Here is a 20,868-nt window from a genome sequence, read left to right on the forward strand (position 1 = left end):
ACTTGAAAGCTATTGAATTTCTCACCTTCTCGGAATTAATGGGGATGCTGTTGGTCACCTTTTCTGTCTTTGGTGCATGTATGGCAATGACCATAGCACTGATATTTTTCCACTACAGGCAGACTCCTATAGTCAGAGCTAACAACTGTGAGCTGAGCTTCCTGCTGCTCTTCTCCTTGACTCTGTGCTTCCTGTGTTCTCTGACCTTCATCGGTCGGCCCTCTGAGTGGTCCTGCATGCTGCGACACACAGCGTTCGGCATCACCTTTGTCCTCTGTATCTCTTGTGTTCTGGGGAAAACTATAGTGGTATTAATGGCCTTCAGGGCTTCACTTCCAGGTAGTAATGTCATGAAATGGTTCGGGCCTACGCAGCAGAGACTCAGCGTTCTGGCTTTCACTCTCATACAAGTCGTAATTTGCATACTATGGTTAACAATCAACCCTCCATTCCCCTATAAAAATATGAACCATTACAATGAGAAGATTATACTTGAGTGTGCTCTGGGCTCAACTGTAGGCTTCTGGGCTGTGTTAGGATACATAGGGCTCTTAGCTATGTTGTGTTTTGTACTCGCTTTTCTGGCCCGAAAGCTGCCTGATAATTTCAACGAAGCTAAATTCATCACCTTCAGCATGCTGATATTCTGTGCAGTCTGGATCACCTTTATCCCAGCGTATGTCAGCTCTCCTGGGAAGTTCACTGTAGCTGTGGAGATATTTGCTATTCTGGCTTCTAGTTATGGAATGCTATTTTGTATTTTTTTGCCCAAGTGCTACATCATTTTATTAAAACCGGAGAACAACACAAAGAAACATTTGATGGGTAAAGGGACCCTGAAAGCCCTTTAGGATATTTGTTAGAACATGACAGAATTTTTCTGTTTCTTTAATGTAGTTTAGATACTTAAAATATCATAATTTCTGATGAAATAGGAACTTTCAGGCAACACTTTAACTACAGTAAATTATTGATGGTAAAGGCTGGTTCTCTGGCCTATACAAAAAAGCAATATACACCTATATTTAAAACCCTTCTTAAAATGTCTGTATATTAACAACTAAGATGACTTGAAAAATATTGTCATAAATTCAATACGTGATCACAAAGAAACAGCAATGTGCACCTGAGTTTTCTCACGTCATAAGCTCACATGTTTTTCTTTTTTATAAATAGAATTAAATGAATACATTTTGGTATATATACGATGTTTATTCCTAGCATTTAAATAAAAGGATTACATAAAATGTCCAATCATCACAAAAAAAAAACAAGTGAGGAAGGACAGCAGTCTTTCCCTACACATTTATCATATATATACGCAGGCGAGTCATGCAGTGAGTGCAGAATCATGAAGACTCACTCAAGCACTTTGACTATGGACTGGAATAGTAACATTTCTTATTTCAGTTGATGAATACTTCTTTTATTATTCACTGATTTGTTCAACGTGCCACAATAAAAATAAAAATAAATGAGTTCCAACCAAGTCTTATGGCTGTTTATTAAAAGTTATAGCATGTCAAAGGCCAACATTTCACCAATGACAGTAAAGACGGCTTTATGATTTCAAACACTATAATTGCAGCAGATTCTCTTCAACGTACAGAGGCAGAATTCTAATTTGAGCCAGTGGATTAAATATGTTCTAATCAATATTACACATTAACAATGTTTGACGGCTTGTGATAAACCCATTAAAAAAAAATGTTCACCCTAATCTGCAGTTTCCTTCAACTCTATAGCTCTCCATCATTTGCATCTTTAAAGATGCCGTCTAGTGAAAATCAAGTTTTTAACCTTGTTAACCTGTCGATGTGGTCAATTATAAGGCAGAAGAAATCGCGAGGCACAAACATGTCATTGCCATGGCTGAGCATTTCCATTTTGGAACTGCAGTGACAGTCTGACAGTCCCAAAAACACAGATTCAGACAACCAGGGTTTCACACGTCACATAAGGAGCCAGTCCCATCAAAAAGGAAAACAGATGCTTTACATTCATCAGGGTAAAACAAACATGTCTCTAAATGCTAACGTTGCTCTTTCCTCGACTGGATCTGCAAATCCGACTCTATATGTTAACTTAATCAAAATATCAACTTCATATGTGATACATTCACAGCTCATTGCAAAGTCCTCAGATTTAGAGAGACTACATTGTACTAAATGTTGTAAAGTGTGTTTTTTGTTTTTTTTGTGGGCCTGCCTTATGTGTACTTTTCTTGATTTTACACATAGTACCTATGAGGGTAAATCAATAAGTTTTGATACTATTGCCCGTGCACGTACAACGTGACGTGCACGGAGCAAGAGAAAAATGTAACCCTAATAAGTAACTGGTGCAGATGTCGTTGCTTGATCATCATCAGTTCCTGAGTTACACATGTTTTTGTGAGTGTTTTGGGTGTGTCGGCGATTTTGGTTTCCTGGACATGACCAGGGGGCGAACGTCAGATTTAGTATCAAACAAACTCATCAACGGAGACCCTCACAATGATCAAGGAGGGCTGAGAACATGAAGCAATGAGCCCGTCACCACAACACTTCTCTTACTCCACCTTGTAGGTCCACAGAGATAAAACATCACTGAGTCACGATTATTTATTATGCTGCTCCATAGTGTATAAATACCCATGTAATTCTTTCATTTAGATGAAGGCAGATATGATGTCACCTGGTGGTTTAGCTCTTTCAGACAGCATGACGTCCACACACAGGTGGCCAGAACAGGGTTGGGCTCTTTTACAGCTGTTGTTGGTGGCGTCTCTGTCTCAGGCTGAGGAGCCGGTGTGCAGGCAGAGGGGCGATCCTGAGAATCCCCAGCTATCTAAGGATGGGGACATTGTATTGGGGGGGATCTTTTCTTTCCACAGCAGCTGGAAAGACCGACAGGATACCTACACGCACAAACCACTGGCACTGCAGTGCACCAGGTAAACTACCCCATTAGGTGGGAAAAGAAGATCAAACTGAGTTGAAATGAGAAATGTTAACTGATGTGTTGCTATTGTTTCTTTTCAGGCACAAATGAGTTAAAATGACATATTTCTGTTACATGGTAAATTGATTGTAATGTAATATTTAATACGGTCTGTATCAAGTTTGAATTTCAGAGGTTTCCAGTATGCCCAGGCTATGCTTTTTACCATTGAGGAAATAAATAACAGCACAGACCTACTGCCGGGCATCTCTCTGGGCTACAAGATCTATGACTCTTGTGGCTCTATTGCCAGAAGTGTAAGAGTGGCACTAGCCTTGGCTAATGGGAATGAAATTGTGTCTGCACCCTCTGAGGCAACGTGTACCAGACAAGTGCATGCCATAATGGGAGAGACCTCTTCCTCTCCTTGCATGGCCATAGCTACGGTTATCGGACCGTTTCAGATGCCACTGGTGGGTAAGGATTAGTAAAAATGTAACTGTGTTCTGTAAAAACAGGATATTTTCCAGTATCTCACAGCAAATGTTTTATTTCATCCTTTAATCTCGGCTCATCGTTTCTTTTTTTCTTTTAGATCAGCCACTTTGCTACTTGTGCTTGTCTCAGTGACAAAACCAAGTACCCGTCCTTCCTCAGAACGATACCCAGTGATTATTACCAGAGCAGAGCCCTGGCCCAGTTGGTCAAGCACTTTGGCTGGACTTGGGTTGGAGCTATTAGAACCAATGATGATTATGGCAATAATGGCATGGTTACATTCACAGAAACTGCAGAGCAGCTGGGCATCTGTCTGGAGTATTCTGTATCTTTCTTCAGAACAGATCCATCTGACAAAATCAAAAAGATAATTGATATTATCAAGGCTTCAACATCTAAGGTCATTGTAGCCTTTCTTTCCAATATGGACATGGATGTCCTAATACACGAGTTTTCCCACCACAACCTGACTGGTTACCAGTGGGTAGGCAGTGAGTCCTGGATCTTTGACTCTCATACTGCAGCAATGGACAGGCATCATATCCTGGATGGAGCCATAGGCCTCTCTATTCCCAAAGCACATGTCAGCGGCCTGAGAGCGTTCATGATGAACGTAAAGCCGCTCAATTCATCTAATAATGAAATGTTTACAGAGTTCTGGGAGACTTTATTCAACTGTAAGTTCAAGCAGTCAATGTCGCCAGCAGACAAGCAGACAGACTGTACTGGACATGAAGATCTGACTGGAGTGCAAAACAGCTTCACTGATATGTCCCTCATGCCTATCTTTAACAATGTCTATAAAGGAGTGTATGCAGTGGCCCACGCACTTCACAGCATTCTCAGCTGTAATAAAACATGTAACAACAGGGTGCAGCTTGATCCATTCACGGTGAGCTTAACATCACAGACTTAAATTACAGCATTTACAAGAAGTCCTACTTAAGGAAAATTGTTAGAATTGTCTGTTTTTCAGTCAACAGGGCTTCAATATGTTTGTCAGGTAACTAACTCAAATTACACACACTCCCACAGATTTTGCAGCACATCAAAAGTGTTCACTTCCAAACAAAGGAAGGAGATGAGGTCTACTTTAATGAGAATGGAGATCCAGCAGCAAAGTATGAAATTATAAACTGGCAGCCAGGAACAAACGAACTTGTGGACTTTGTCACAGTTGGTCTCTATGATGCATCGTTACCTGCAGACAAACAGCTGAATCTGCAAAATAAGTCTTTAATTTGGGCCCAGAAATCACAGCAGGTAACACCAACGTGATTCTTAATAACTGTACATTGAAAAGTTATTACAGAAATGTTATTCTCTATCCTATTGTTTGCTTTCAATTTGTATAAGAAAGTTAATTATAGATGCTTATAAAGATATGGACTTCTATGGACTTTTCACATTGTGTTGTTGTTGTTGTTGTGTTGTTGTTGTTGTTGATGTAGGTGCCTGTGTCAGTTTGCAGCGAGAAGTGTCCCCCAGGAACACGCAAGGTTCTCCAGAAAGGAAAGCCTGTCTGCTGCTATGACTGTATACCATGTGCTGAGGGAGAAATAAGCAACACTACAGGTCCAGTAATGTTTCATTTAAGATGTTGAGCTTAAATGTATCACAAAAAACAGGTAGTCAGGCCAATTGTAAGAAATGGCATATTTTTGTATTTTAGTTTCCAAAGTATGCATTAACCCCCTTTGAGTATCATGTAATATGAATGTGTATTATTTTTTCTAGAATTATATCAAAGTCTCACAACCTAATTAAACTAAGCACACTAAACTAATTGAAAATCTCCATCTTTAAAAATGATTGAATCTGAGCTTTCTAAATAATAATTGTTTTTGTTGAAAAATGTAAACGAGCCAGGGCCGATCAGTGCAGTTTGTGTTGTTTCAAGCTTCAGATGAATTGAGGGTGAACAAGATTTAATTTGTGGTCCTCAAAGCATTAATCTCTCGTGTATAAGGTTGCTACAGCAACCTGAGGTATGTCAAATACATAGGATTGTAGTTTGACCTCTTGGTAGTATTGCTGCCCCACTGTCACAAAACCTGGAAACACACAAAACGACACAGAGCTGGTAGTATTTGGCCTCCCGTCACAGTAACATAATGGCGCTGCAGTCAGGTCACAAGTTTAGTGAAGAGCAGGATTTTCTCTGTGGGGTTTGGAGCCCTTCAGATAAAATCACACCTGAGGACACTGGTATTGAGGAACCAGTTTGTGTTCCATTCATAAATAGACTGGGCTATTTTGAAATGAGAGAAATGTCCTCAGCAAGTCTAACATCTCCTTCCATTTTGCAGATTCTATCACCTGTGTGAGATGCCTTCCTGAATTCTGGTCCAATAAGAGGAGAGATGCCTGTATAAAGAAGGAGGCCGTGTTTCTGTCATATGAAGAAATTATGGGAGCCCTGCTCACTGCAGCATCTCTATTTGGAACATGCATGACTGTGGTTGTGGCATTCATTTTCTTCAGATACAGGAAGACTCCTATAGTCAGAGCCAACAACTGTGAGCTGAGCTTCCTGCTGCTCTTCTCCTTGACTCTGTGCTTCCTGTGTTCTCTGACCTTCATCGGTCGGCCCTCTGAGTGGTCCTGCATGCTGCGACACACAGCGTTCGGCATCACCTTTGTCCTCTGTCTCTCTTGTGTTCTGGGGAAAACGATGGTGGTTTTAATGGCCTTCAGGGCTTCACTTCCAGGTAGTAATGTCATGAAATGGTTCGGGCCTACGCAGCAGAGACTCAGCGTTCTGGCTTTCACTCTTACTCAAGTCGTCATCTGTATCCTCTGGTTAACAATTTCTCCTCCGTTTCCATTTAAGAACTTCAAGGAATTCAAGGACAAAATCATCTTCGAGTGTGCTCTGGGCTCAGCGGTAGGCTTTTGGGCTGTGCTTGGGTACATCGGACTTCTGGCATTGTTATGTTTTATTTTAGCTTTTCTGGCCCGAAAGCTGCCTGATAATTTCAACGAAGCTAAATTCATCACCTTCAGCATGCTGATATTCTGTGCAGTGTGGATCACTTTTATCCCAGCGTATGTCAGCTCTCCTGGAAAGTTCAGTGTGGCTGTGGAAATATTTGCTATTCTTGCCTCCACTTTTGGACTACTGATTTGCATTTTCATCCCTAAATGCTATATCATCTTAATGAAACCAGAGAAGAATACAAAAAAGAACATGATGGGGAAGGGGCACTAAAATCATTCGAAGTACTGTTAGCGTTAGGGTATTTCAAATGCTATTTTTATTTTTATATCAACAATTACAAACCAGACATTCAAGTACACACCTATGCTTATTTTATTCCAGACCTGTGTTGTGTTCCATTTTGACAACATTTAATACAATAGTCTGCAATTTGCAATCATATGATTTCATATATATTTTTACTATGAATACAAATAAATGCATGAGCCTAAAACCCAATTCTGTACTGATTTTACAGTTAATTCAGTTCGTACAATTGCAATCAAAGAATAAACTATGAATTTTCACAGACAAAAACATCGTTACGTGTTTGAATTGATTTGATGGGTATGAGATCAATCATGACAACTTCCTTCCCATTGATGAAGGTGTATAAAGCCCTAAACACCTCACCACCTGATCACCTCACCACCTCAAGTTATAGAGTTGTTTGGGCCAGCCATCAGAGCAGAGCAGAGCTAAGCCCTTATCAAGGTGGCTCGACTTGGTTTTTTGGTTCTGTGCCAAGTGCAAGCCTCAGCACAACCACCTGAACACCTCATCACCTGAACACCTCACCACCTCACCTCACCACCTGATCACCTCACCTGAACACCTCACCACCTCACCACCTGAACACCTCACCACCTGAACACTTCACCACCTCACCACCTAGTAACAGGGCTTTAGTTACCAGGAAGTATTTATTCTTAAAATGCCCATCCCTCATTTTTACACTGAATCAATTGTACGGTTTCCACATATTTCGGTGAGCCAGCCTCAAGTGTAAATTTATTCACTTAGCATACACTACCTTCATCCTGCATTGTTTTTCATTGATTAGCACTTTTCATTTGTATACATTTCTCCTTTGACATGTAAAAGGTTCTCAAAAGGACAAATATTTGAAAGAAGTGAATATTTCAGTCAGACAACACATATTCTCCAGGGATTTTGAACAAGCTACATCCAAAACTCCTTTTCTATTTGGGTACGTCCCTCCTCATTCTCCAGGTCCACAGAGATAAAACATCACCGTTCTGTTATTTCTTATGCTGCTCCAAAATGTATAAATACCAGTGCTAATCCGTCATTACGCATTAAGGTATTGGAGCTCTTTCAGACAGCATGACGTCCACACACAGGTGGCCAGAACAGGGTTGGGCTCTTTTACAGCTGTTGTTGGTGTCTCTGTCTCAGGCTGAGGAGCCGGTGTGCAGGCAGAGGGGCGATCCTGAGAATCCCCAGCTATCTAAGGATGGGGACATTGTATTGGGGGGGATCTTTTCTTTCCACAGCAGCTGGAAAGACCGACAGGATACCTACACGCACAAACCACTGGCACTGCAGTGCACCAGGTAAACTACCCCATTAGGTGGGAAAAGAAGATCAAACTGAGTAGAAATAAGATATGTTAACTGATGTGTTGCTATTGTTTCTTTTCATGCACAAATGAGTTAAAATGCCATATTTCTGTTTCATGGTAAATTGATTGTAATGTAACATTTAATACGGTCTGTATCAAGTTTGAATTTCAGAGGCTTCCAGTATGCCCAGGCTATGCTTTTTGCCATTGAGGAAATAAATAACAGCACAGACCTACTGCCGGGCATCTCTCTGGGCTACAAGATCTATGACTCTTGTGGCTCTATTGCCAGAAGCGTACGAGTGGCACTAGTCTTGGCTAATGGGAATGAAATTGTTTCTGCACCCTCTGAGGCAACGTGTACCAGACCTGCACACGTGCAGGCCATAATAGGAGAGACCTCTTCCTCTCCTTGCATGGCCATAGCTACGGTTATCGGACCGTTTCAGATGCCACTGGTGGGTAAGGATTAGTAAAAATGTAACTGTGTTCTTTAAAAACAGGATCTATTCCAGGATCTCACAGCAAATGTTTTATTTCATCCTTTAATCTCAGCTCATCGTTTCTTTTTTTCTTTTAGATCAGCCACTTTGCTACTTGTGCTTGTCTCAGTGACAAAACCAAGTACCCGTCCTTCCTCAGAACGATACCCAGTGATTATTACCAGAGCAGAGCCCTGGCCCAGTTGGTCAAGCACTTTGGCTGGACTTGGGTTGGAGCTATTAGAACCAATGATGATTATGGCAATAATGGCATGGTTACATTCACAGAAACTGCAGAGCAGCTGGGCATCTGTCTGGAGTATTCTGTATCTTTCTTCAGAACAGATCCATCTGACAAAATCAAAAAGATAATTGATATTATCAAGGCTTCAACATCTAAGGTCATTGTAGCCTTTCTTTCCCATATGGACATGGATGTCCTAATACATGAGTTTTCCCACCACAACCTGACTGGTTACCAGTGGGTAGGCAGCGAGGGGTGGATATTTGATTCGCAAACTGCAGCAATGGACAGGCATCACATCCTGGACGGAGCCATAGGCCTCTCTATTCCCAAAGCACATGTCAGGGGCCTGAGAGCGTTCATGATAAACGTAAAGCCGCTCAATTCATCTAATAATGAAATGTTTACAGAGTTCTGGGAGACTTTATTCAACTGTAAGTTCAAGCAGTCAAAGTCGCCAGCAGACAAGCAGACAGACTGTACTGGACATGAAGATCTGACTGGAGTGCAAAACAGCTTCACTGATATGTCCCTCATGCCTATCTTTAACAATGTCTATAAAGGAGTGTATGCAGTGGCCCACGCACTTCACAGCATTCTCAGCTGTAATAAAACATGTAACAACAGGGTGCAGCTTGATCCATTCACGGTGAGCTTAACATCACAGACTTAAATTACAGCATTTACAAGAAGTCCTACTTAAGGAAAATTGTTAGAATTGTCTGTTTTTCAGTCAACAGGGCTTCAATATGCTTGTCAGGTAACTAATTCAAATTACACACACTGCCTCAGATTTTGCAGCACATCAAAAGTGTTCACTTCCAAACAAAGGAAGGAGATGAGGTCTACTTTAATGAGAACGGAGATCCAGCAGCAAAGTATGAAATTATAAACTGGCAGCCAGGAACAAACGACCTTGTGGACTTTGTCACAGTTGGTCTCCATGATGCATCGTTACCTGCAGACAAACAGCTGAATCTGCAAAATAAGTCTTTAATTTGGGCCCAGAAATCACAGCAGGTAACACCAACGTGATTCTTAATAACTGTACATTGAAAAGTTATTACAGAAATGTTATTCTCTATCCTATTGTTTGCTTTCAATTTGTATAAGAAAGTTAATTATAGATGCTTATAAAGATATGGACTTCTATGGACTTTTCACGTTGTGTTGTTGTTGTTGTTGTTGATGTAGGTGCCTGTGTCAGTTTGCAGTGAGAAGTGTCCCCCAGGAACACGCAAGGTTCTCCAGAAAGGAAAGCCTGTCTGCTGCTATGACTGTATACCATGTGCTGAGGGAGAAATAAGCAACACTACAGGTCCAGTAATGTTTCATTTAAGATGTTGGGCTACGTGCAATAAAATACAGTTGCAATGATGATTTGACAAATTTTGGTCAAAGTAACTTCTTTTTGTATTGCAATTTTCAAAGCGTTGAGGGAATCTCTCAGAGGATAATGATTTGTAATATTAATCAAGTTCCAGAAATCACCTTAATCAATGATTCACACTCAGTAAACTTCAAAACAAGGTTATCACTTGAAAATTGTATTTGCTTCTAGCTGTCTGTACAAATACAAAAATATCCTTGGGAATGTTGGTGTCATTTCTGTTTTTCCACGTTTCAGCTCCGTTTCATAACTGAATCATTTCCAATCATTGTAGATACATGTAATTCTATTATCCATCTATCATCATATAAATAGTACTGATGCAAAGAAGAAACAATCATGAGAGAAATGTCCTCAGCAAGTCTAACATCTCTTTCCATTTTGCAGATTCTATCACCTGTGTGAGATGCCTTCCTGAATTCTGGTCCAATAAGAGGAGAGATGCCTGTATAAAGAAGGAGGCCGTGTTTCTGTCATACGAAGAAATTATGGGAGCCCTGCTCACTGCAGCATCTCTATTTGGAACATGCATGACTGTGGTTGTGGCATTCATTTTCTTCAGATACAGGAAGACTCCTATAGTCAGAGCCAACAACTGTGAGCTGAGCTTCCTGCTGCTCTTCTCCTTGACTCTGTGCTTCCTGTGTTCTCTGACCTTCATCGGTCGGCCCTCTGAGTGGTCCTGCATGCTGCGACACACAGCGTTCGGCATCACCTTTGTCCTCTGTCTCTCTTGTGTTCTGGGGAAAACGATGGTGGTTTTAATGGCCTTCAGGGCTTCACTTCCAGGTAGTAATGTCATGAAATGGTTCGGGCCTACGCAGCAGAGACTCAGCGTTCTGGCTTTCACTCTTACTCAAGTCGTCATCTGTATCCTCTGGTTAACAATTTCTCCTCCGTTTCCATTTAAGAACTTCAAGGAATTCAAGGACAAAATCATCTTCGAGTGTGCTCTGGGCTCAGCGGTAGGCTTTTGGGCTGTGCTTGGGTACATCGGACTTCTGGCATTGTTATGTTTTATTTTAGCTTTTCTGGCCCGAAAGCTGCCGGATAATTTCAACGAAGCTAAATTCATCACCTTCAGCATGCTGATATTCTGTGCAGTGTGGATCACTTTTATCCCAGCGTATGTCAGCTCTCCTGGAAAGTTCAGTGTGGCTGTGGAAATATTTGCTATTCTTGCCTCCACTTTTGGACTACTGATTTGCATTTTTATCCCTAAATGCTATATCATCTTAATGAAACCAGAGAAGAACACAAAAAAAAACATGATGGAAAAGGGGGCAACAAAATGTACATAATATTTTGTTAACCAGACACATATCTTCAGTTACTTTGAACATCTGTGTTCTCAAACAATATTGTATTCTGGCTGGACATCTTCTCATTTGTGACATAGCAGATGGAAAATGCAGCATTTCTTATAATTATATTATAAAAGCCTACTACCAAATTTTTATGAATGTTACATTGTATAATGCAGTTAATAAAATTGTATTACAAACAATAAAAAAAAAACATTTTCCCTTTTAAAAACTCTGAACTCATTTGGTTTGGTCTCCTGAGGCTGAGTTCACCCATGACAACAACCTGCTGTGAATGTCTATAAAGCTCTATCACGAGGTGCACAGCTGACTGGCCCGGCCGTCAGAGCAGAGTAGAGATATGCCGTTATTTCGCCTGCTCGTCGTGGTTCTACTAACAAGGAATGGCCATTCTGTGTGCCGACTGCAAGGCTCAGTACAACCTCCTGAACTAGCCCAGGATGGTGACCTTGTTATTGGAGGCATTTTTTCATTTCACACAGGGCAGGATTATGTAATTAACACGTTTCAGACAGTTCCAGAATTCAGAAAATGCAAAAAGTATGTATTGTTGGGCATCAAATTTTGCATTTATTTATTGTATGTTCATCATATGATTATATTTTCAAATGTTTATGCGGCTGTTTATATTTTGCTCTGTAACCATTAACATATTTAATTCTGTCTTTCACTATCACAGCTTGAATTTGAGAGAATTCAAATTTGCTCAAGCTATGATCTTCGCTATAAATGAAATCAACGAAAACCCTGCAATGCTGTCTAATGTTAAACTGGGCTACAGGATTTATGATAACTGTGGAACCATGGACATACTGAGAGCTGCACTGGCTCTGATGAGCGGACTACAGGGAGAAGTAAGTGATGACAACTGCACAAAAACTGAAACAGTGCAAGCTATCTTGGGACATTCAGGATCAAGTCCAACTATCTCATTTGCACGGGTTGTTGGAAGGTTTCGAGTTCCTGTGGTGAGTCAAAGAACAAAGGTCAAGAAGTGTCATTTAACTTTGTGGGAAGTATGCTGTTATATTCCTACAGTTTAGTACTCTGCTGTGCAAAATTGTAACTACAGTAGTGCATGAGCTTAAATTATTATGATGCAAGAATGAAGAACAGCTGTCACTGCCACTCAGGTGTTTGTATGTTTGATTGCAGATCAGCCATTTCGCCACCTGTGCCTGTCTGAGCAACAGGAGAGAGTATCCCACTTTTTTCAGAACTATTCCTAGTGACCACTACCAAAGCAGAGCCCTGGCAAAGCTGGTCAAGCACTTTGGTTGGACCTGGATTGGGGCTATCGCTGTGGACAATGAATATGGCTTCAATGGCATTGCAGAATTTATCCAAGCTGCTCAAGAATATGGCGTGTGCATCGAGTATTCTGAAGCTTTTTCATCATCAGATCCACCTGATAGACTACAGAGAATAATTGGGGTCATTAAGCAATCCACTTCCAAAGTGATTACAGCGTTTATGTCTCACAGAGAAATGAAGTTGCTGGCGGGTGAGTTGTACAAACAGAACATTACGGGACTGCAGTGGATCGGCAGTGACGCCTGGATCACAGATCACTCCCTGACTGACAGCGAGGGACACGGCGTGCTGGTGGGCTCGCTGGGCTTCTCAGTCACTAAAGCTAAGATCCCGGGGCTGGAGGCGTATCTGAGGCAGCTCCACCCCTCACAGCTCCCCGACAGCCAGTTTGTCCGAGATTTCTGGGAAGACGTGTTCCACTGCTCTCTGGGTGAAACTACAAACACGCACAGACAGCCATGTTCTGGCTTTGAGAGCTTGCAAAATGTTCAATCACAGTTCACTGACGTGTCTGAGCTCAGATTCACCAATAACGTCTACAAGTCGGTTTATGCCGTGGCTCATGCTCTCGACAACCTGATCAAATGCCATGACGGTACACGGCCCTTTTCTAATCAGAGCTGTATTGACCCCAAACAGATTCAACCATGGCAGGTGAGAATCTGCCAGGTAATGGTAACACAGTGAGAACAGCAGGAATCTGTCCTTTAACCACCGTGTATTTTCTATCTAGGTCTTGCAATATCTCGACACAGTAAACTTCACCACTGAGGAAGGGGAAAGAGTTTATTTTAACAGTAGTGGCGACTCACCGGCAAGATATGAACTTGTCAATTTACAAATTACTAACAAAGGAACAATGGAAGGAGCAACCGTTGGCATTTATGATGCTTCTCTTCCAGACCGTCACCAGCTCATTATGAACAACATCTCACTAATCTGGGGTAAAGGTTTGACTGAGGTAAAGCAAGAATTGGACTCAAAGTTAATGAAAACTGTTCTGAACATCTTGATTTTATGTGTATTTAACTGTGCTGTACAAGCTATATAGAATAAATCCTTATGTGCGCAGGAGGTGCCTGTGTCAGTCTGCAGTGAGAGATGTGTCCCGGGAACTCATAAGGTCCTCCAGAAAGGAAAGCCAGTCTGCTGTTATGACTGCATCCCCTGTCCAGCAGGGGAGATCAGTAACTTAACCGGTAAATAAACAACGTAACTGTTTACTAATGACCTGAAAGAAAAGCAGTTCTAATGACTCAGAGTGGACCTCTGAAACTTTACCATCTACTTTCACTCCATAACTCCTCGTTTCATTTCGCAGATTCAATACACTGCATGAAATGCCCATCGGAACACTGGTCCAATCAACAAAGAGATGCCTGCGTCCCCAAATCAATTGAATTCCTGGCCTGTGATGAAATTCTGGGAACCCTGATAGCATTATCTTCACTGCTGGGAGTCTTTCTAACTCTGATCGCAACACTAGTCTTCTACTGCCACAAAGAAACTCCACTGGTCAGAGCTAACAACTGTGAGCTGAGCTTCCTGCTGCTCTTCTCCTTGACTCTGTGCTTCCTGTGTTCTCTGACCTTCATCGGTCGGCCCTCTGAGTGGTCCTGCATGCTGCGATACACAGCGTTCGGCATCACCTTTGTCCTCTGTCTCTCTTGTGTTCTGGGGAAAACGATGGTGGTTTTAATGGCCTTCAGGGCTTCACTTCCAGGTAGTAATGTCATGAAATGGTTCGGGCCTACGCAGCAGAGACTCAGCGTTCTGGCTTTCACTCTCATACAAGTCGTAATTTGCATACTATGGTTAACAATCAACCCTCCATTCCCCTATAAAAATATGAACCATTACAATGAGAAGATTATACTTGAGTGTGCTCTGGGCTCAACTGTAGGCTTCTGGGCTGTGTTAGGATACATAGGGCTCTTAGCTATGTTGTGTTTTGTACTCGCTTTTCTGGCCCGAAAGCTGCCTGATAATTTCAACGAAGCTAAATTCATCACCTTCAGCATGCTGATATTCTGTGCAGTCTGGATCACCTTTATCCCAGCGTATGTCAGCTCTCCTGGGAAGTTCACTGTAGCTGTGGAGATATTTGCTATTCTGGCCTCCAGTTATGGACTTCTTTTCTGCATTTTTCTGCCAAAATGTTACATCATTTTGTTTAGGCCACAACAGAATACTAAGAAACACATAATGGGAAAGACATCTCATACTGATATACATTATTAAAATTGTTATCAGTTTTCAAACACTTAACTTTCAAGTATTTTTGTTATTTGGTGCAGTGCTTCTACTGTGATGAAGCTGTAATCTGTGCTCCTACTTATTTGTATTTTTAGTGCCTGATTTTGTTGCAGTGAATAAATCTCGATTGTCGTCATGTTGTTCCACACGTGTATTTATTCGCCCTCATGCAAATATTCAACTACAAGAAGTCCAAAAAAAGAGCAGAAGAGAGTATTGTCCATAAGTAGAATACAGCAATAAGAAATAAGTCCTCAATATTAGATTAGCTGCCACAATTTTGAAAACACTATATAACAGCAGTTAGTAGGACTTCAATGAGCAAAAAAATAGCATAGTTGTATATTCCCAAGAGTTTGTATGTTTCATATAATCTTTTAGTTCAAGTATTTTCAATGAGAGAAATGTAGATATAACACTACAGCTTAATATTACAGTGAATATTACAGAATTAACCAAAATACCACTGATATTTCTGTCTAAATCATTTTGTGGGTTCTTCCACTTGTTAGGCTCCTTCCACATAGTAAGTGTTTATGCATAAACTATAACTGGAGTCCTCAACTTTCTTACACAAACATCTGGGGCCAAGCTCGGGTTAAGATGAAGTCAGGCATGGAGTATGCAGACAATATTAGGTTTGTAAAAGTATAATACAGCCCTTATCTGAATCTAAAACTGCTACAAAGCATAAACTGACCAACAAATGTTTATGAAAAACTGTGTAACTGTGAAACTTTATGATAGCATGAAGGACTCAGTAGCGCCTGTCGCCTGCAACTAAGCCCATAAATCCCCCTGACATTTAATGAGAAAAAAATTAAAATATAATATTAAAAAAAAAAAATCACCTGACACTCTCAAGTTCAAACATACAATGATGCAACAGAAAACCAAAAAAGGTGACGTGTATATGCACGAAAACAACACAGAAGAAAAACAATGTCAGGTAAATAAGTCACCATCTGTTCCATGCATGATTTTAATTACCCAGTGGCCTGACTCCAGTGGCACAGCTGCAGCAGGGCACCAAATAACACACACAAGAGATTCAACATTGCAACAGATTGCTTCATCCTTTTACACAACAACAGGAACAACAGGTGGCAAGTCTCTTCAAGCAGAACAAAAGAGGCTCTGCAATTAACCAACACCTTTGTCACAACAAGTAACGACTACACGTAATTTAATTAAGACTTGTTTTGATCACTCTCCCCCTGGCTTACTTTCAGAAGAAAAAAAAATGTCTTTGTATTTGTTGAGATTTCAGGTCTTGTTTACCCTGTAAGCAATCTAAATAAAGTGTCATTTGTTTGACACGATATAATATTAAAAAAATATATAATATACAATATATAATTTTTTTTTTTAAAACAGAAAGGAAAAAAAACATTAAGATCCTGGTAGCTATTGTCTGCTATTCCCTCTTTAGTTAGAGAGTCCTGATAAACAGAAGGCCTAAATTTTGCCCATGTCTCGATATGTCAACGTCCAGCTACCGTCTGTAAGAGCTTAGCTTCAAACATTACATTTGAAATTTCATAGTTCAACCAACGCTTTCCGTTGCGTGTCCTGTTTGCATTCATTGTGCAGTACAGCAGGCCAAAACTTTCAGAAATTTCTTCATGCAATATTTAGACATCCATTAAAAATCCCCAGATATTTTCCTGGTTTCAGCTGTTTACTCATGGCCTAACTGCCAAAAGTGAGATGTCCTGCAAAGAAACATGTGGACAACGTGAAAGGCTGAAAACATAAGCCTCTTATCAAAATTAACAAACAAAAAAAAAGCTTGTTTTTTTTAAAACGACTAAATAAATATTTTTCAAATAACTGTCAAGGTTGGTGTTGGTAGCTAGCTAAATTTTCAAAATTTTTTACACAATACATGAGAAAACTACTCATATTTTCTGCGAACAGAGACATCAGATTTATAAAAACTTGATAAAAAAAAATGACTTCAGCTGGTTAATAAAGACATTGGCATCATGGTGACATCAACGTATGGTTGAGATTCACTGAATGACTTAAGAACTGAAGAATTTTACACAGAAGTTGCTCACTGAAATTTACGATACAGCTTTAATGTGTAACTGTGTACGTGAAACCTCTTTTTTTGCACTCTACCTCTAACACCCCCCGAGAGTGTTCAGCTTCACGCGCTAAAAAAGAAGAACTAAAACATAAACAAGATATATTCTGAGTGTATTTACTGCGAACTCTCCGATTGTTATACACCACGCCCCCTTTTTTTTTCTCCCCCTTTCCCTCGGGCACCTAAATCAAAGCAGTAGCTCCGCGGACATGAGCGTGGGCAGGAACTAGGCTGAACATTCATATTGAGGGCATAAAGGGCGTCATGGGCAAGCAGAGGTAAAGAGGCCAGTCTGCAAAGCGGAGCAATGCCACTGCTGAAGCTGGTCCTCTTAGTTCATCTGATCAGGGGAGGGACACCTGTGTGCCGGTTGCAGGGGAGGACGCAACCACCGGAGCTGACCAAGGCCGGAGACTTCATCTTAGGGGGCATCTTCACCTTTCGTACTGGGTACACGGGCAGCGTGCCGACGTTTCAAACCCGGCCCAGTCCTCCAACATGCCTCAAGTAAGTGTGTTTTTAAAAAAAATAAAAAAATTGTATCATTTAATTTCATGCTTTTATGTATAAGTCATACAAAATGCAATTTAGATTTAGTTCTATAATGTGCTTTCAATACATTTTGTGCTCATCAAAAATTGTTTTTAAAACATGTATGTTTTTGTTTTTAAATTTTCTAGCATCAACGTAAGAGAATTCAAATTTGCCCAGACCATGATCTTTGCAATAGAGGAAATCAATAAAAACCCTGCTATTCTGCCGAACCACACACTGGGCTACATGATATACAATTCATGTGGAATGACAAACATTATGAAGTCTGCTCTAGATTTAGCCAACGGGCAGAGAGAGATCATAGACGAGAGGAACTGTACAAAGGCTGACGCAGCTCAGGCTGTACTAGGCCACTCCGGTTCAGCACCAACAGTCGGATTTGCTCGGATTATTGGAAGATTCCACGTACCAGTGGTAAATATCTTACTTCTATTCTGTGTGTATGCATAAATAACGACGAAAACTCCTATACAAACGCATTTTTCTCAGTTGCCTGCCATTTGAGTTGTGAATTTCAAAACCTTTCATGATCACTTTCTCTAATAGTTTAGATATTTAGTTGTATATGAGAGTTTCCTAGATGACTGATTTGTTAGTAACAAATTTCCCACTCTTCCAAATTTCCTTTGCACAGCTCAGTCACTTTGCAACCTGCACATGTCTGAGCGACAGAGAGGAGTTTCCATCGTTCTTCCGAACAATTCCCAGTGACCTCCATCAGAGCAGAGCCCTGGCAAAGCTGGTCAAGCACTTCGGCTGGACATGGGTCGGGGCGATAAGTAACAAAAATGAGTACGGCATCAACGGGATCGCCTCATTCATACAAGTGGCACAGGAAGAAGGGGTGTGCATAGAGTACTACCGGACGTTTGAGCAAACAGGTCCTCCTCGTGAGTTAGATCAAATACTAGAAACTGTGAAGTACTCCACCTCTAAAGTCATTGTGGCTTTCATGTCTCACAGAGAGATTAAAGTGCTGGCGGGTGAGTTGTACAAGCAGAACATTACGGGACTGCAGTGGATCGGCAGCGACGCCTGGATCACAGATCACTCCCTGACTGACAGCGAGGGACACGGCGTGCTGGTGGGCTCGCTGGGCTTTGTTACCGGCCGAGCTCAGATCCCCGGGTTGGAAGAGCACCTGAGGCGGCTCCAACCTTCCCAGTTTCCTGGCAGTCAGTTTGTCCGAGATTTCTGGGAAGACATGTTTGACTGCTCTCTGAGCAACAGCGTAAACAGTCAAAGGAAGCCATGCAGCGGCTCTGAGAGCTTAAAGGGTGTTCAATCATACTTTACAGATGTTTCTGAGCTGAGATTCACTAACAATGTTTACAAGTCAGCTTACGCCGTGGCCAACGCTCTCCACAACCTGGTCACATGTAAAGAGGGGAATGGCCCCTTCTACAATGGGAGCTGTGCTGATATTAAAAACGTTCCACCATGGCAGGTGAGGAAGGAGACCAAGGTTAGTGATCTTTAGAAATTCTGAAACGTTTATATTTCCAATAAAACGCATAAAGGTCCTTCCTCTTCTTTACAGGTGCTACATTATTTACAGAACGTCAACTTCACAACAAGTGAGGGGGAGAGAGTGACGTTTGACCAAAATGGAGATTCGTATGCGAGATATGAACTCGTAAATTTGCAACACGTAACCTCAGGGACCATGCATGTTGCCACAGTTGGTATTTTTGATGCCACTCTGCCCAGTGAGCATCAGTTTATTATGAATGGCATGGATATTGTTTGGGGAGGAGGAAGTGATACGGTACATATTCATATTGCTTTGTTTTCACATTTCTGGCTTGTCAGTCACAACGTCATACTGCATAATATGTTATAACCCAGTAGAATAGCATGGAGCAAATACAAATGTTCATAGCTTTGATGAATGTTGATGAATCAAATTGAATATACTGTGGGTCACCTACAACTCCACCAGGTGCCTGTGTCGGTGTGCAGTGAGAGCTGCCCGCCTGGAAAACGCAAAGTCCTGCACAAAAGAAAACCTGTTTGCTGTTATGACTGTATTCTGTGTGCAGAAGGAGAAATAAGCAACATCACAGGTCAGACTTACACAAAAATAAATTTCACAAATGGAATATGCTGCATGTAGTGTGCTTTTCCTTCTTCCTCATTAACCTAAACACCATTGTGTCTCTTTCTGAAACAGACTCTACAGAGTGCTTCAAATGTCCCATTGATTTCTGGCCAAACACCAGAGGAGACACATGCATCTTGAAGGGAATTGATTTTTTGTCCTATACGGAGGTCATGGGGATCATTTTAACATTCTTTTGTTTGATGGGGGGGATTTTGAGCAATATTATAGCATTAGTGTTCTTTCACTTCCATGAAACTCCTATAGTCAGAGCCAACAACTGTGAGCTGAGCTTCCTGCTGCTCTTCTCCTTGACTCTGTGCTTCCTGTGTTCTCTGACCTTCATCGGTCGGCCCTCTGAGTGGTCCTGCATGCTGCGATACACAGCGTTCGGCATCACCTTTGTCCTCTGTATCTCTTGTGTTCTGGGGAAAACTATAATGGTTTTAGTGGCCTTCAGGGCTTCACTTCCAGGTAGTAATGTCATGAAATGGTTCGGGCCTACGCAGCAGAGACTCAGCGTTCTGGCTTTCACTCTCATACAAGTTGTAATTTGCATACTATGGTTAACAAACAACCCTCCATTCCCCTATAAAAATATGAACCATTACAATGAGAAGATTATACTTGAGTGTGCTCTGGGCTCAACTGTAGGCTTCTGGGCTGTGTTAGGATACATAGGGCTCTTAGCTATGTTGTGTTTTGTACTCGCTTTTCTGGCCCGAAAGCTGCCCGATAATTTCAACGAAGCTAAATTCATCACCTTCAGCATGCTGATATTCTGTGCAGTCTGGATCACCTTTATCCCAGCGTATGTCAGCTCTCCTGGGAAGTTCACTGTAGCTGTGGAGATATTTGCTATTCTGGCCTCCAGTTATGGACTTCTTTTCTGCATTTTTCTGCCAAAATGTTACATCATTTTGTTTAGGCCACAACAGAATACTAAGAAACACATAATGGGAAAAACTAAACATTATCCATGATAATTTGACATCATTGTAACGCCTGTCTTTTGAGTTTTAAATTTTTTTTTTAATGGTTAATGAATTTCCCAGTGTCTATTAATGTTTAAAATCCTGCATTTTTCCATTGTGTAAACAAACCCACTGTTGTTACTGACA

General features: G+C 41.2%; 5 protein-coding genes across 5 annotated transcripts; all 5 read left to right on the forward strand.

The window, feature by feature from the left end:
• Nucleotides 1–5: 5 nt before the first annotated feature.
• LOC138629335 (extracellular calcium-sensing receptor-like) lies at nucleotides 6–851 on the forward strand (the record flags this gene model as incomplete). The annotated part of the gene is made up of 1 exon (XM_069712958.1): nucleotides 6–851. A coding segment is annotated over one exon (846 nt), but the record flags the coding sequence as incomplete, so codon positions are not given.
• A 2,271-nt stretch (nucleotides 852–3,122) lies between these two features.
• Nucleotides 3,123–6,690, forward strand: LOC138629316 (extracellular calcium-sensing receptor-like). Its single transcript, XM_069712935.1, has 5 exons — nucleotides 3,123–3,395; nucleotides 3,518–4,312; nucleotides 4,456–4,683; nucleotides 4,872–4,995; nucleotides 5,730–6,690. Exons 1-5 carry the CDS (start codon nucleotides 3,138–3,140, stop codon nucleotides 6,629–6,631), a joined length of 2,307 nt encoding a protein of 768 aa, XP_069569036.1. The 5' UTR covers nucleotides 3,123–3,137; the 3' UTR covers nucleotides 6,632–6,690.
• A 1,126-nt stretch (nucleotides 6,691–7,816) lies between these two features.
• LOC138629336 (extracellular calcium-sensing receptor-like) lies at nucleotides 7,817–11,402 on the forward strand. Its single transcript, XM_069712959.1, has 6 exons — nucleotides 7,817–7,977; nucleotides 8,146–8,443; nucleotides 8,566–9,360; nucleotides 9,504–9,731; nucleotides 9,906–10,029; nucleotides 10,489–11,402. Exons 2-6 carry the CDS (start codon nucleotides 8,180–8,182, stop codon nucleotides 11,400–11,402), a joined length of 2,325 nt encoding a protein of 774 aa, XP_069569060.1. The 5' UTR covers nucleotides 7,817–7,977; nucleotides 8,146–8,179.
• A 722-nt stretch (nucleotides 11,403–12,124) lies between these two features.
• LOC138629317 (extracellular calcium-sensing receptor-like) lies at nucleotides 12,125–14,981 on the forward strand. Its single transcript, XM_069712937.1, has 5 exons — nucleotides 12,125–12,394; nucleotides 12,582–13,394; nucleotides 13,474–13,701; nucleotides 13,816–13,939; nucleotides 14,062–14,981. Exons 1-5 carry the CDS (start codon nucleotides 12,140–12,142, stop codon nucleotides 14,979–14,981), a joined length of 2,340 nt encoding a protein of 779 aa, XP_069569038.1. The 5' UTR covers nucleotides 12,125–12,139.
• A 2,824-nt stretch (nucleotides 14,982–17,805) lies between these two features.
• LOC138629337 (extracellular calcium-sensing receptor-like) lies at nucleotides 17,806–20,730 on the forward strand. Its single transcript, XM_069712960.1, has 5 exons — nucleotides 17,806–18,060; nucleotides 18,281–19,093; nucleotides 19,187–19,414; nucleotides 19,589–19,712; nucleotides 19,820–20,730. The coding sequence occupies exons 1-5, from the start codon at nucleotides 17,806–17,808 to the stop codon at nucleotides 20,728–20,730; spliced, it is 2,331 nt and encodes a 776-aa protein (XP_069569061.1).
• Nucleotides 20,731–20,868: the final 138 nt, after the last annotated feature.

Source organism: Brachyistius frenatus, unplaced genomic scaffold (genome assembly GCF_029030835.1).
Source record: "Brachyistius frenatus isolate BFR_SWC_R1_liver_20210118 unplaced genomic scaffold, ASM2903083v1 Contig_114, whole genome shotgun sequence".
Classification (NCBI taxonomy): domain Eukaryota; kingdom Metazoa; phylum Chordata; class Actinopteri; family Embiotocidae; genus Brachyistius; species Brachyistius frenatus.

Bases quoted from the DNA above. Each gene is read 5' to 3' on its own strand.
- LOC138629316 (XM_069712935.1), top strand. From the start codon at position 3,138: ATGCTTTTTACCATTGAGGAAATAAATAACAGCACAGACCTACTGCCG. The intron at 3,396-3,517 runs GTGGGTAAGGAT...TTTTTCTTTTAG, and splicing joins GACCGTTTCAGATGCCACTG to ATCAGCCACTTTGCTACTTG. The intron at 4,684-4,871 runs GTAACACCAACG...TTGTTGATGTAG, and splicing joins GGGCCCAGAAATCACAGCAG to GTGCCTGTGTCAGTTTGCAG.
- LOC138629336 (XM_069712959.1), top strand. From the start codon at position 8,180: ATGCTTTTTGCCATTGAGGAAATAAATAACAGCACAGACCTACTGCCG. The intron at 8,444-8,565 runs GTGGGTAAGGAT...TTTTTCTTTTAG, and splicing joins GACCGTTTCAGATGCCACTG to ATCAGCCACTTTGCTACTTG. The intron at 9,732-9,905 runs GTAACACCAACG...TTGTTGATGTAG, and splicing joins GGGCCCAGAAATCACAGCAG to GTGCCTGTGTCAGTTTGCAG.
- LOC138629317 (XM_069712937.1), top strand. From the start codon at position 12,140: ATGATCTTCGCTATAAATGAAATCAACGAAAACCCTGCAATGCTGTCT. The intron at 12,395-12,581 runs GTGAGTCAAAGA...GTTTGATTGCAG, and splicing joins GAAGGTTTCGAGTTCCTGTG to ATCAGCCATTTCGCCACCTG. The intron at 13,940-14,061 runs GTAAATAAACAA...TTCATTTCGCAG, and splicing joins GGAGATCAGTAACTTAACCG to ATTCAATACACTGCATGAAA.
- LOC138629337 (XM_069712960.1), top strand. From the start codon at position 17,806: ATGATCTTTGCAATAGAGGAAATCAATAAAAACCCTGCTATTCTGCCG. The intron at 18,061-18,280 runs GTAAATATCTTA...TCCTTTGCACAG, and splicing joins GAAGATTCCACGTACCAGTG to CTCAGTCACTTTGCAACCTG. The intron at 19,094-19,186 runs GTGAGGAAGGAG...TCTTCTTTACAG, and splicing joins AAAACGTTCCACCATGGCAG to GTGCTACATTATTTACAGAA.